Here is a 13,418-nt window from a genome sequence, read left to right on the forward strand (position 1 = left end):
TCACCTGGAGAACTATTTCTAAACCTTCTCAAAGGGTCGCTCCAAATTTGAAACATCAAAGAACCCAAGCGTGAAAAGAAAGATGGTTGGACATAACCATGCGAAGGAGGAGGCACGTCTACTAAAGGCCAATGTAAGAGCTGTGGTGGCGCAGTGGTCAAAATGCGGTATTGCAGGCTCTAATTCTGCTGACTGCCAGCAGTTCGAGTCTCACGGCTCAAGGTTGACTCAGCCTTCTGTCCGTCTGCGGTCGGTAAAATGAAAGACCCAGATTGTTGGGGGGAAGAGGGGGGTTTAAATATGCTGAATCCGTAAATCGCTTACAGAGGGTCGCGAAGCACGGCGAAAGCGGTATATAAGTCTAACGGCTATTGTTCACCTGGTAAGGGGACGCCGGCAAAGCTACTGGCTAGAGCCTGTCGTAAGGTTTCCAAGTGCTGTTGCAAGACCGTGTTGCGGCTGCGCTCGTGGATCACGTCCACCTCCAGCTTCTCCACCGCGGTCCTCATGCTCTCCACGTGTTTCTGGAGGGCCGCGTTCCTCTCCTCAAACTCCATGTTGGACTTGCGAAGCTGGCGCAGCTCGGCTTCTCGCGCTGACAACAGAGAAGAGGGTGAGAACCACGTTATCTGAAATTCAGAAGATTTGGCCTGAGCGGGGAAAGGATTGGGGCCCTCATTCCCCGCATTTCTCGTCTCTTGATCACCAAAGGAAGACAAGATAAAGGGATTTATAGAATTAAGAGACGTCGTTATTAAGAAGGTAAGGATTTTCTCTATCCGGTCTTTCTCTGACATCAGCTCATCTCTGTTCCTTGGCCGAGGGAGCCAGCGTTGTCCAAAGACGCCTCTGTGTTTACCTTCCCACCGAAGTGGTACCTATTTATCTACTCGCATTCGCATGCTTTCGAACTGAAGGTAATTTCTGCTTCAGGTATTCTGAAGAATACCTGACTCCCAACAGTTTCAAATGAAATAAGTGTACAACAGTTTCTTCTTAAACCAGGTTTCCCAACCTTGGCAACTTTTAAGGCAGGTAGATTTCAACTCCCAGAATTCCTCAGCCAGCCAGTCGAAGTCCACTCATTTTAAAGTTGTCAACGTTGGGGGGGGGGGGAAACCCGGTCTTAGATTCTTCTTACCATCAGGAGGAACATTACCCGAGTTGCATAGCCGCAATGATACCCTCTAGGACAGGGGTGGGGAACGATGGGTCCTTTATGACTTGTGGGCTTCAACTTCCGGGCTCAGGAATTCTGGGAGCTGAAGTCCACGAGCCATAAACGGGACACCGTCACCCACCCCTCATCTACATGCTTTATATCAAATTCTTGAAAGAATTCTCTTTAAAGCCTTCAAATGGTAGAGGAAGAAGACTTGGGGTTTGCGTCTGATGAGTCATTTTTGAAATTCTATTTAGGATCGAATTACTTTTAAACTAATTTTAGAAAGCAATCAAGAATTTATTATGAAAAATGTTCAGAGATAGTCCTACATGCCCTTAGCATTTCATTAGATTAAATTAAGGTTCCCCCCCCCCTCCTTCCCCCCTGTAAGCTGTGTTGGAGGAGTTCTAATCAAACAGTTACGTATTATCAACTCTGATCAAAGAGTTTCTAAGGAAACTGGGGGGAGAGGAAAAAAATCACACAGTGGATTAATGCTAGTGTAATTTTGCTGCCCATCATTTCTGACAAAAAGGCAAACATTAAAAGTAAAGGTTCCTTTCGCACATATGTGCTAGTGGTTCTCGAGTCTAGGGGGCGTTGCTCACCTCCGTTTCAAAGCCGAAGAGCCAGCGCTGTCCGATGATGTCTCCGTGGTCATGTGGCCGGCATGACTCAACGCGGAAGGCGCACGGAACACTGTTCCTTCCCACCAAAGGCAGTTCCTATTTTTCTACTTGCATTTTTTAACGTGCTTTCGAACTGCTAGGTTGGCAGAAGCTGGGACAAGTCACGGGGGCTCACTCCGTTACGCGGCGCTAGGGATTTAGACTGCCAAACTGCCGACCTTTCTGATCGACAAGCTGAGCGTCTTAGCCACTGAGCCACCGCGTCCCAAGCATTAAAGATACACAAATCGAGACACCCTTATTTTAATCTGTCATTATAGCCACAAAGGCCTCCGCAGATGCCTTACGCGAAATAAGTGAATAAATTCCATAAAGGAACTTTTCCTGCAGCCAACTGAAAAAAAAAATATATTGTGTTCCCTGGATTTAAGAGTGTATTTTCCTAGGCCTGCACAACTATTGTGTGAGCTCAGAAATTGGCACAGCTCTTCTAAGAGAGGCACTATGAGGGTGTCAGTTTTGGCTCCAAATGTTGCAAGACTCCTGGCAAATGCATCGTCTTAATTCAGCTGTTATTAGCTGCAAGGTTTCCTATAATAACAGTAAAATATGTCTTCCTTTTTTAAAATGAAGTAATCTTACAGGTTTTAAACCGCGAGTGTTTCGACAGTGGTGGGATTCAAAAAAATTTGCTACCAGTTCTGTGGGCGTGGCTTGGTGGGCATGGCATGGAGGGTTTGGCTTGGTGGGCGTGGCAGGGGAAGGATATTGCAAAATCCCCATTTCCTCCCAATCAGCTGGGACTCGGGAAGCAGAGAATAGATGGGGCGTGGCCAGCCAGAGGTGGTATTTACCGGTTCTCTGAACTACTCAAAATTTCCGCTATTGGTTCTCCAGAACTGGTCAGAACCCGCTAAATACCACTTCTGGTGTCCAACCTGGGGAATTCTGGGAGTTAAAAGTCCACAAGTCTTAAAGTTGCCCAGGTTGGACACCCCCGGTTTAAACATTCATCTGATCTACACACACACACACACATACACACCTTCCCTGGGAGTTAGCCCCTATGGAATGCAATGGAGGATCCTGAATAGACACCGGTAGTGTTGTTCTATCGCATGTCAAAACTTTGAGAACACGCCAAATGTCCAAGAAAGAGAACGTGAGTTTTTCTTTCGTTCTGCTCACCTTTACTGTGGTTCAAAAACTCCTCGGTAAATATTGGAATATCGAACACTGACCTCTCCTTGGTCTCTGGTTCCTTCTGCAATCAGACAAAAGTTGTGCCTTGAAAATTCCCAATACGAAACGACTCTGAAGGCCATTATAACCCCTTTCAGGCATTAATCAAAGGAAGGACATTGTGATAATTTACATTCATCAGGAAGGACATGATGATAATTTACAGATTAACAGAGTTGGAAGGGACCTTGTAGGTCATCTAGTCCAATCCCACCCCCTTCTGCTCAAGCAGGAGACCCTACACCATTTCTGATCAATGGCAGCCCAGTCTCTTCTTGAAAGCCTCCAGTGATGGAGTTCGCACAACTTCTGAAGGCAACTTCTGTTCCATGGGTTGATTGTTCTCCCTGTCAGAAAAGTTCTCCTTATTTCCAGGTTGAATCTCTCCTTGGTCAGTTGCCATCTATTATTCCTTGTCTGGCCTTCAGGTGCCTTGGAGAATAGCTTGACCCCCCTCCTCTCTGTGGCAGCCCCTCAAATATTGGAAGATGCTCTCCTGTCTCCCCTGGTCCTTCTCTTCACGAGACTGCTGTCTAGCTCCCTCTCTGCCTCCGTCGCAGAGCCCCCGTCTGAGCTTTCCTCAGCCTCCAGGACTGGACCACGTTCCTCCCCAACCTCCTCACTGTCCGACTCTTCTGCCAGCTCAACTGGCTGCCAGCAGGCCACAACAACATCCAACACAGAGATAAGAGGAAGGTGGCCTAATATTGAAGGTAAGGCTGAAAGGACAGAGTTCTTGTCTAAATCAGGGAGAAGGATATAGACTGAATTACCAGCCAAAATGTGCACAGGGTTCAGGAAAATAGCTGGACAAACCCCCAAATATTTCTGGGTTTGTTTGTTTTTTCCAATTCTCGGATCTTCGGTCAGGAATCTTGGCTTTCAGAGCTGGCCCTGGCGATTCCTCCGTTACCTTTGCTGTAACAACCGCCGTCAAAACAGTTGTGCAAGAGCGAAGAGAGATTGGCAAGGAGGAGGATTTTGAAGAGAGCTAAAAGCATCCTGACTGCCAGCGAGATCCATCAAGCAGGGGGAGAATTCCTTTGTTTGGTTAGGACTGTGGCCTTATTTTTCCTGTTTTTTTTAATAGATTGAGCACCTCGGGTTTCGAACAAAGCGTCAAACAAGACTCGGAGTCGAGTTTTAAGGGCTGAAGATTCTACAAAGGAATTTTGGCCTTTCAAATTGGGGGCTTCGCACAGGCTGTGGCTCTTCCCAAGTTTGGGGAAGCACCCGGCAGGTCTTGTAAGAGGGAGACAACTTTCCACGCGACCCTTGAAAACTCTAGTAGAGTTGATGGAGTGAGTCAGGCAAGGCAAGCAATTCGTCTCCCAACCAACGGGGAAAGGAACTAAAAACTGAGTCACCAGGAGAGGCCGGGCGAAAGGAAAAACAAGCCAACTCTTCTCAAATTAGAGGAAGTGAAATGCTTCCTGTCTGAGGTCCACAATCTGTCCACCATGCTGACCCAAAGTAACATTTGTGAAGATAACAATAACAGGAGGGGGGGGAGGAGGAGAGGAGGGAGATTGCAAAGTCCTTGGAGCTGTCTAAACCTGGCTGTTTTCTTGCAGACGTCTCATGACCCAACGGGGTAACATCATCAGTGCTAGAAAGGAATGGGATTTAGAGAGGGGAGCGGGAGGAGGAAGAGGAAGACGGTAAAGTCCTTGGGGCTCCCTGAGCGAGGTTGTTTTGTTGCAATTGTTTCATTACCCAGTTAGGTAATATCATCAGTGCTGGAAGGGAATAGAGTTTGTGAAGAGGAAGAGAGGGGAAGGAGGAGGGGGAGGAGGAGAGGAAGGACAAGGACGAGAAGGAGAAGGAGGAGAAGGAGAAGAAGAAGAGGAGGAGAGGGGAAGGGGGAGGAGGGGGAGGCGGAGGAGGAGGAGGAGAAGTACAAGGACGAGAAGGAGAAGGAGGAGAAGGAGAAGAAGAGGAGGAGGAGGAGAGGAAGGACAAGGACGAGAAGGAGAAGGAGAAGAGGTGGAAGACAAGGAGGATGAGGAGGAGGAGAGGAAGGACAAGGACGAGAAGGAGAAGGAGAAGAGGAGGGGGAGGAGAGGAAGGACAAGAAGAAGGAGAGGAGGAGGAGGAGGAGGAGGAGGAGGAGGAGGAGGAGACGAAGAAGAAGAAGAGGAGGAGGAGGAGGAAGAGGAGGAGCAGGAGAAGAGGGTGGAGAGGAGGAGGAGGAGAAGAAGAAGAAGAGGAGCAGGAGGAGCAGGAGCAGGAGCAGGAGGAGAAGAGGGTGGAGGGAAGGAGGAGGAGGAGGAGGAGGAGGAGGGGAAGGACAAGAAGAAGGAGAGGAGGAGGAGGAGGAGGAGGAGGAGGAGAAGAAGAAGAAGAAGAAGAAGAAGAAGAAGAAGAAGAAGAAGAAGAAGAAGAAGAAGAAGAAGAAGAAGAAACAAGCAGCAAATCTGCTTTTCCTGGATCCTTGCGAATAGGTGGACAAAAATGCTAAATCCAGCCTAGATCTCTGCTTGACTGTGCAATGAATCACAATCAATAATTTTTAATACCAATAAATATAAAAACTGGACGCCGCCTCCAAAGGGTAGTATGTGACATTGGGACAGTGCTATCATGTCAGCCCCCCTCCTCCTTCTTTTCCTTAAAGGAGACATTCCCTACTGCCCAATTCCCGGAACGGAGTGGAAAAACGTTGGGGCGGGGATCATTTTGCAAGGCCTCACACAAGGCAACACTCAGCATCGAACCAAGGAACGGACCGAAGGGCTCCGCCCTCTAAGCGCCATCGTCCCTCCCGTTTCTATTTCAGGAACCATCTCAGATAAAATTCATTATAAAAGAAGATATCAGGAGGGGAAAACGTTTTGCCTAAGGCAACAAACAGGGTTTAAAACCAGCTTTCGTGAGAAAGGAAACCGGCATTAAAAGCGGCGAGGAGGGAGGACTCTTTAAGAATTGATGAAAGCGAGAGGGGGCTGACCCCCCCAAGGACAAAAATATCGCTTCTCTTGGGAGGTTCCCCGCATGCACCCTCCCCACTGCAAGCAATTAAATCCCAGAGATCAAGCAACGACTTTCAGCTTAATGGAAGCATATTAATGGAAACCGTCAGCCCCTTTCCATTAAGCGGGTACATTTCGCCAACATGGGAAGAATCTCCCAGGGGGGGAAAGAGGGGGAGAGGGAAGGGGGGGGCCTCCCTACCATTTAAACCCCTCGCGGGAATGACATCAGCCGAGATCTTATTACACTTTTATTGCAAAGGGTCTGGCGTTTGCTCGGGCTTCGTGTCAGGGCGTCACTAAGATGAACAAACTCCAAGGATGATGATGATGATGATGGCGGCTGCTTTCCTGGTCCTGGAAAGAGGCAGTTAGGGGGACACGTGAACTGACTTGGGAGGGGGGAGGTGAAAAGAACCGCGGGGTGCTCCTAGGATAGGCCTCGGTTCTGAGATGGCAGGAATGACCTGACTCCTTGATAAGAGGAGAATGTTTTTGTGGCTCAGGGTTGAAATTAAGAGAGCCTTGGTGCTCTCTGAGCTTGGTGGTTTTCTTGCAGTCGTTTCATTACCCAGCTAGGTAATATCATCAGTACTAGAAGGGAATGGTGTTTGTGGGGAGGAGGAGGAGGAGGAGGAGCAGCAGCAGCACTGTGAGGTCCTTGTACCCTCTTAGCTCGGTTGTCTTCTTGCAGATGTTCCATTACCAGATTAGGTAACTACAGCACTGATGAAGTTACCTAGTTTGGTAATGAAAGGCCCACAAGAAAACAACCAAGCTCAGAGACCAGTAAAGACCTCTCAATCCAGAGAGTATCAGTAAAGTTTTAAGAAAGAAATTAACGAAACGAAAATATTTCCTTCCGTTCAGTGTATTCTGACATTATGTCGGTGTGGGGGAACAGACCAATCTGCTTTTGGAGGGCGGCTGTTAAGTTGTGACAATGAATTCTAGCTGGATAAAAGAACTATTATCAACCCTTGGTGTACAGTCCTTTAACAGACTCGTTTGGGGGGGAAATTCTTTCCCCCCCCCCCAAAAAAAATAATCGGAACTAACTGAATCGAGAACGCCAAGGAAGATTCTTAAATCTTAAGGATTATTGTCGAATGCGTTGTCTTAGGACCCCGCTTTTTCATTTTGCTTTGTGGAAATTATCTTGGCCCAACAGCTGGCTGCAATCCTCCTGGGTTGCTGTAGGAGGGAAGCCAGGAATGTAAGCCCAAATCTGTTTTAAACAGTTATTCGAGGGCCTCTAAGGGGCACCCAGCAATCTCAAGGCTGATCAAAAGGATGGTAGTCAGGTACCAAAAAAAATGCAACACTGATCTATAACCGCGGACAGTGAGAAGCTTTTAAAACACTTGAGCCAGGAGTTCGAAGATGATGCGGCCACCACTAAAAAGACATTCTCTTTTGCGCTTGCTGGGCCGTAGAATAAACCTTGTTCTATTTTGGAGAGATTTACAGTGTTACAAGTGTTGAGCGCTGGAAAATCAGAAACCCAAGAAGTTCAAATATAGGTGAGGGTTTATGGCAAGCTTAAGCTCTCTACAAGAATCTGAATTACTAACGGCGCGATTCGGTGACGGTATATGAAGAGCAGAATTCCAGGTGGGCCGGAGTTAGATCTCTTGTGGGCGTGAAGGAACTCGAGACTAGTGACACGTTTGACCCCCTCCACCCCAACCATCAGAACGTAGAAATGAAAAGGGACTACTTGCTACTTGGATACCAAAACAGGGAGGGGGGGGGTGTTTCTCTCCTTTGCTTAGCATCACCCAGTCCCTACAATGAGGTTCTTGTTTCCTCTTCCAAGGTTTGAGATTACCGTATTTTTTGGAGTATAAGACACTCCGAAGTATAAGATGCACCTAGCTTTTGGGGAGGAAAACCGGGGGGGGGGGGGGATCTCTGCTTCTCACAATTAACCTCCTTGCAGCAAACAGCACAGACGATATACACTGTTTGTGGTGTTTAGATTTCAGACTATATTTGTACGGATGCTGTTAAAATTGATGTGGGTTTCTGGAAGTATATGTTATTCTATTTAAAAGAAGATACACAGGCACTGGGCCTCTTCAGATCAAGCATTTATTTTAAAAAGCAGCTTCATTTTCTTAAGTTGTCTAAAAAAAAGAATAAAGCAGTCTTTTAAAAATAAGTCTAATAATTTGAACATTCTGTCGGCGTTTATAGCTATTGACTTACCTCCTTGCAGCAAACAGCAAACAGCCTATTTCAGTTTAGCCTGATTAGCACAAGGGGGGGGGGGGAATCTGCCTCCCAGCAATTTGCCTCCTTGCAGCAAACAGCCTGTTTCACTTTCAATTTCAGTTTCAGCATGCTCCGCCCAATCACCCGCTGTTTCAGGCTGCCGGATTGCCATAGCCTATTCCAAGCCCCATTTTCCCCGTTTGCTGCAAGGAGGTAAATTGCTGGGAGGCAGAGAAGAAAGGGTGGGGGGCAGTGAGTGGGCGGGGCTGCATTAGGTGCATAAGACACACCCAAATTTTCACCCTCTTTTGGGGGGTGGGTGGGAAGTGTGTCTCGTATTTTGAAAAATACGGTAGATTTTGCAGAATCTTAAGCAACTGGTCCAGCAGATCGACCAGCGGACGGGACTGAGGTTATCGTAACTTTGGTCTACGGGGTGCTATTTCATTCTATTTTCAGCAGGCTTGCTTGTTAACTACAGGAGCCTCAACGCCCCTTCAATTAACTCCAGTAACGCTGTCAACCCTGATGTTGACCTGATTGAGGCCATTTTGAGACTTCAGCGCTGACCCACTGGAGCTGAGTGGTAGGGACGGCGGAATAGAGATAGTTGGGGTATTCTAGTCAAAACAAAATAGTTTCTCTTGGGAACCAAGGTCATTCCTGCAGGTGTTCGGAAGGAGGGGAGTGGTGTCACTTAGCAGCTGGATTGCATCCTGACTGGGCCACATGACGGGTTGTTTTGGCAAAGTGGCAAATGTTTACTTTTAATTAGGTGAGAACCACAGGAATGTTCAGAGTCGGTTTTCACCAGCCCGTGCCAATATGACGTAGCCAATAAACTTGTTCTTTGAGGAATCTGTCTGCCTCGGAGTTTTGTTTGCTACGGGTGTGTTCCTTGGAACCCTGACAAACACTTAATGAGAAAAGAATCAGCTCCAGATGTTATCATAAAAAAAATAAGGCATTTACCTGATGGTCGTGGGGAGCTGGGCGTGTTCCTTCTGAAACAGACAAGACGAGGAGTAAGTTAACAATGTGTTTACAATGACTGCAGCTTCCAAAGATTGTGGGATTGCCTTGGACTCTTGATTTACTTCTGGAACCCTGACACTTTACAACTGTGTTACTAACTTGACGACAGGGATTCTCTAGACAACGGCGGCAAGCGAGGTCGTAAAATGGGGCAAAACTCAACTCAGCAACCGTCCCGCTTAGCAACAACGCAAATGTTGGCCTCCGTTGTAAGTCAAGGGCGGCCCGTATTACGGTACAACGAGCCCGCATATGTTACTTTAGAGCTCGTACCTTGCCGATGTGTTTTGCCTTTCTGTCTGTCCTGGGTTTTCCTGCTAAACACCTTGTAAGCCTCCGTCTTCTGGTACTGCTCCAGCTCCTTCATGTAGCGCTCCTTATCTCGGTCGGCTTCCTCAAGGTAGCGCTGCAAAGACAGAACAATCACTCTTCTGTCCCTGGCCAACTGGGTTGAGGAAGCCAGAGAGTTGAGATTCAGCCGCCGTCTCTGGTTCCCCCGAGAATGTAAAGCGGAGCTGAATGCCCAAGAGCTGGCCGGGTTAAAAATCAGCCGAGTTGGCTCTCAGCCCCATCCGTACGTGAATATCGAACTAGAATTTGGCATTTTGTTCATCGTTGCTCAGTTGTGACCCTCCCCACTTCAGGATGTGGGATGGGCCTAACATTTCCCCACATGCCTAAAAGCAACCCTACAGGTTTCCCGGTGAATGGCCACGAGTAACTCAAGAGTAGATCTATCTGGATAGGAAGTGTCTGCACCTCTGGCTTTACTATGGGTTTAAACTACAGAAATCTTGGGAAAGAGGGAGAGGGAGGGAGATATAGGGGATGGATGGAAGGGAGGGAGGGATACGGAGGGAGGGATAGGGAAGGAGGGAGGAAGATATAGGGGATGGATAGATGGATGGATGAGGGAGGGAGAGGAAGAAGGATGGATGGATGGATAGGGGAAGATATAGATGATGGATGAATGGAGAGAGAGGGGGAGAGATATAGGTGATGGATGGATTGGTGGGGAAGGAGGGAGGAAGATATAGGTAATGGATGGATGGATGGATGGATGGATGGATGGATGGATGGATGGATGGATGGATGGGGAAGGAGGGAGGAAGATATAGATGATGGATGGATGAATGGATTGATGGGGAAAGAGGGAGATATAGGTGATGGATGGATGGATGGACAGATATAGGGAAGGAGGGAGGAAGATATAGATGATGGATGGATGGATGGGAAAGGAAGGAGGAAGATATGATGGATAGATGGATGGATGGGTGGATGGATGGATAGAGAGGGAGGGAAAGGGAAGATATAGATGATGGATGAATGGAGAGGGGGGGAGGGATATATAGGTGATGAAGAGAGAGACAGACAGATAGACATTCAGACAGACAAATAAAGGTGTTGGTACAAATGGAGAGCAGAAGATTTAATTGCACATCTGTCCTCCTGCCTCTGGATGGGAGGGATCAAGCATAAAAGTTTATGCTTTCCGATCAGCGTTCAGTGTTTGAATCTGGTTCTAAAGACATCATATCAAAGTTTGCCTGGAGCTGCCTGTCATTTTTCCTTAATGAATGGAGCCCGGCTGCAAAACTCTTCAAAGGGAGATGTTAACGGGCGAAGAACTTCAAAAAGAGACCTGGGAGAGGATGGGGGCCCTTTCGGATTAAAAGCCCCTCTTTCTCCCCCTCCCCCCTCCTTCCTCTTTCACTTGGTTTCCTGTTGCTCTCTGAGCCCCCCTGGTTTAGAAACCGGTGAGGGATGGAGGAAAATAGGAGCGATGACAGCAGGACGGAGAAAAGCAAAGGCACTCGGTTTCTACCTGTGGGTAAATGAGAAGGCAAGGATGGCCTTGATGGAGGGAGGCAACTTTGTCGCGGAGGCAGCTGCGCCGCACGGAAAATCCCTTACGATCCCCTGCATTTTGTCATCAATACATTGCTACGGTGCGGCCTGAATACTGAATCCCTTCCAAAGTGTGTTGAAAGGAGGCAAAATGCAACAGGCATCCAGCACAGGTGGCCCTCGACTTACGACAGTTCGCTTAGCGACCGTTCAAAGTTACAACGGCACTGGGGGGGGGAGAAGGGGACTCGGGACCATTTTCCACGCTTACGGCCGTTGCAGCATCCCCACCATCACGTGATTTACATTCACTGATTCACACTTATGACGGTCGCAGTGGATTGCCCCTTTTTGTGACCTTCCGACCGGCAAAGTCCACGGGGGAAGCCATGCTCGCTTCGCAACCGTGTTACTCATTTGGGAACCACAGCGACTCGCTTAAGAAACGGGGCGAGGGGAGTCGTAAAATGGGCGAAACTCATTCAACCCGTTTCTCACTCGGCGACATGCATGCTTGGGCTCGATCGCAGTCATAATTTGAGGACTACCTATACAAAGGGAAAAGCGAGGCACGGAGAGTTATCGAGGTCCTCCTATCACTCATGAAAATCAGGACCGGGGTGGGGGGAGGGGGGGCTCGATGCTCACTCAGCTTGGTTGCTATTTTCGCAAACATTGCTGTAGGGACCGAAGTTCTACAAGTGGCTTTTTAGAGTTGTCACTTGTGGTGGGATAGTATGCTTTGGTGGCTCGGGGGCTAAGACGCTGAGCTTGTCGATCAAAATGCTCAGCAGTTCAGCGGTTCGAATCCCTAGCGCCGGGTAACGGAGTGAGCTCCCGTGACTTGCCCCAGCTTCTGCCAACCTAGCAGTTTGAAAGCACGTAAAAAATGCAAGTAGAAAAATAGGAACCACCTTTGGTGGGAAGGGAACAGCGTTCCGTGCGCCTTCGGCATTGAGTCATGCCGGCCACATGACCACGGAGACGTCTTCGGACAGCGCTGGCTCTTCGGCTTTGAAACGGAGATAGCAATAGCAGTTAGACTTATATACCGCTTCATAGGGCTTTCAGCCCTCTCTAAACGGTTTACAGAGTCAGCATATCTCCCCCACAGTCTGGGTCCTCATTTCACCCACCTCGGAAGGATGGAAGGCTGAGTCAACCTTGAGCCTGGTGAGATTAGAACCGCTGAACTGCAGATAACAGTCAGCTGAAGTGGCCTGCAGTACTGCACCCTAACCACTGCGCCACCTCGGCAGTGGTTAGATGAGCAGCACCCCCTAGAGTCGGGAACGACTAGCGCATTTGTGCGAGGGGAAGCTTTACCTTGACCTTACGCTTTGTATTTCTCCCGTTAGCTCCTCTGTCAGCCAGGCTGATTTATTTCCTGAGTTTGAAAGCCGCTCAGGAAGCCCAATTGCTAACAGGACATTGTCTCTCCCATAAACACAGCGGAAAGCCATTCAGAATGTCAAGGCCTTACTTCTGAAGAGACCCATTCAGGACACCACCACCCCCCCAGTGCCAGCAACGCCGCTCCAAGAACCTGCTCCAAGGCCTCCGCCACAGCCAGCTTAAAGCAGGCAGCGCTCACTAAAGAAAGCATGTCAGCTCGCCAGCCGTCTCCTCGCCAACCTCCCTTGGATTTCGTCCTTCAGAGCAAAAAGAAGAATTGAGGCACGATGCGCAGGATGTTTTCTCGCCATCGTGAGCAGCCGTTCTAAAAAGCGGGGAGGTGAATTGTTCCTTTGTCCCCGGCGTTTTCAATCGGCGTCCTGTTCAATCTGTTCTTTCAGTTGTTATCTGTTTGGCCCGAGATGCCAGCTGTACCGATGAATGTAAGGAGGGCATCGTTCCATCAGCTTGCCTTGCCAGTTCCCCACAAACTCCCTGGGCACCGAGGCGCGTTCCTACCTGTCGCACTCCAGAGTTGCCTCCTGCAGGCTAAAGGGCTGCGTTATATTACAGAGTAATATACAGGTCCAGGAGGAAGGTATCTTTTAGAAAGCATCCTAGCCTGGAGGATTTGTGGCTGGGGTTTCAACTTGTATATTTGTAGCTGAGGTTTCAACTTCTGGGCTCCTTGGGGGGCTCTCTGAGAGCTTGGGGGTTTTCTTGCAGACGTTTCATGGCCCAACTAGGTAACTTCATCAGTGCTAGAAGGGAATGGGGTTTACAGAGTGGGGGGGGGAGGATTGTGGGGTCCTTGGCGCTCTCTGAGCTTGGTGGTTTTCTCGTAGACGTTTCGCTGCCCAGCTAGGTAACATCATCAGTGCTAGAAGGGAGTGGGATTTGCAGAATGAACGAAGG

General features: G+C 48.6%; 1 protein-coding gene across 3 annotated transcripts in view; it reads right to left on the reverse strand.

The window, feature by feature from the left end:
• Positions 1–238: 238 nt before the first annotated feature.
• Positions 239–13,418, reverse strand: part of HMG20A (high mobility group 20A) — a 44,342-nt gene continuing 31,162 nt past the window's right edge. For all 3 annotated transcript variants that reach the window (XM_032233102.1, XM_032233101.1, XM_032233103.1), the window contains exons 5-8: positions 9,534–9,666; positions 9,198–9,229; positions 2,983–3,058; positions 239–595 (exon numbers count right to left, since the gene is read on the reverse strand). In XM_032233102.1, coding sequence (XP_032088993.1) covers positions 369–595; positions 2,983–3,058; positions 9,198–9,229; positions 9,534–9,666 — 468 coding nt within the window. In that variant the 3' untranslated portion in view covers positions 239–368. The remainder of the gene's footprint in view (positions 596–2,982; positions 3,059–9,197; positions 9,230–9,533; positions 9,667–13,418) is intronic.

This window comes from Thamnophis elegans, chromosome 16 (assembly GCF_009769535.1).
Source record: "Thamnophis elegans isolate rThaEle1 chromosome 16, rThaEle1.pri, whole genome shotgun sequence".
Taxonomy (NCBI): Eukaryota; Metazoa; Chordata; class Lepidosauria; order Squamata; family Colubridae; genus Thamnophis; species Thamnophis elegans.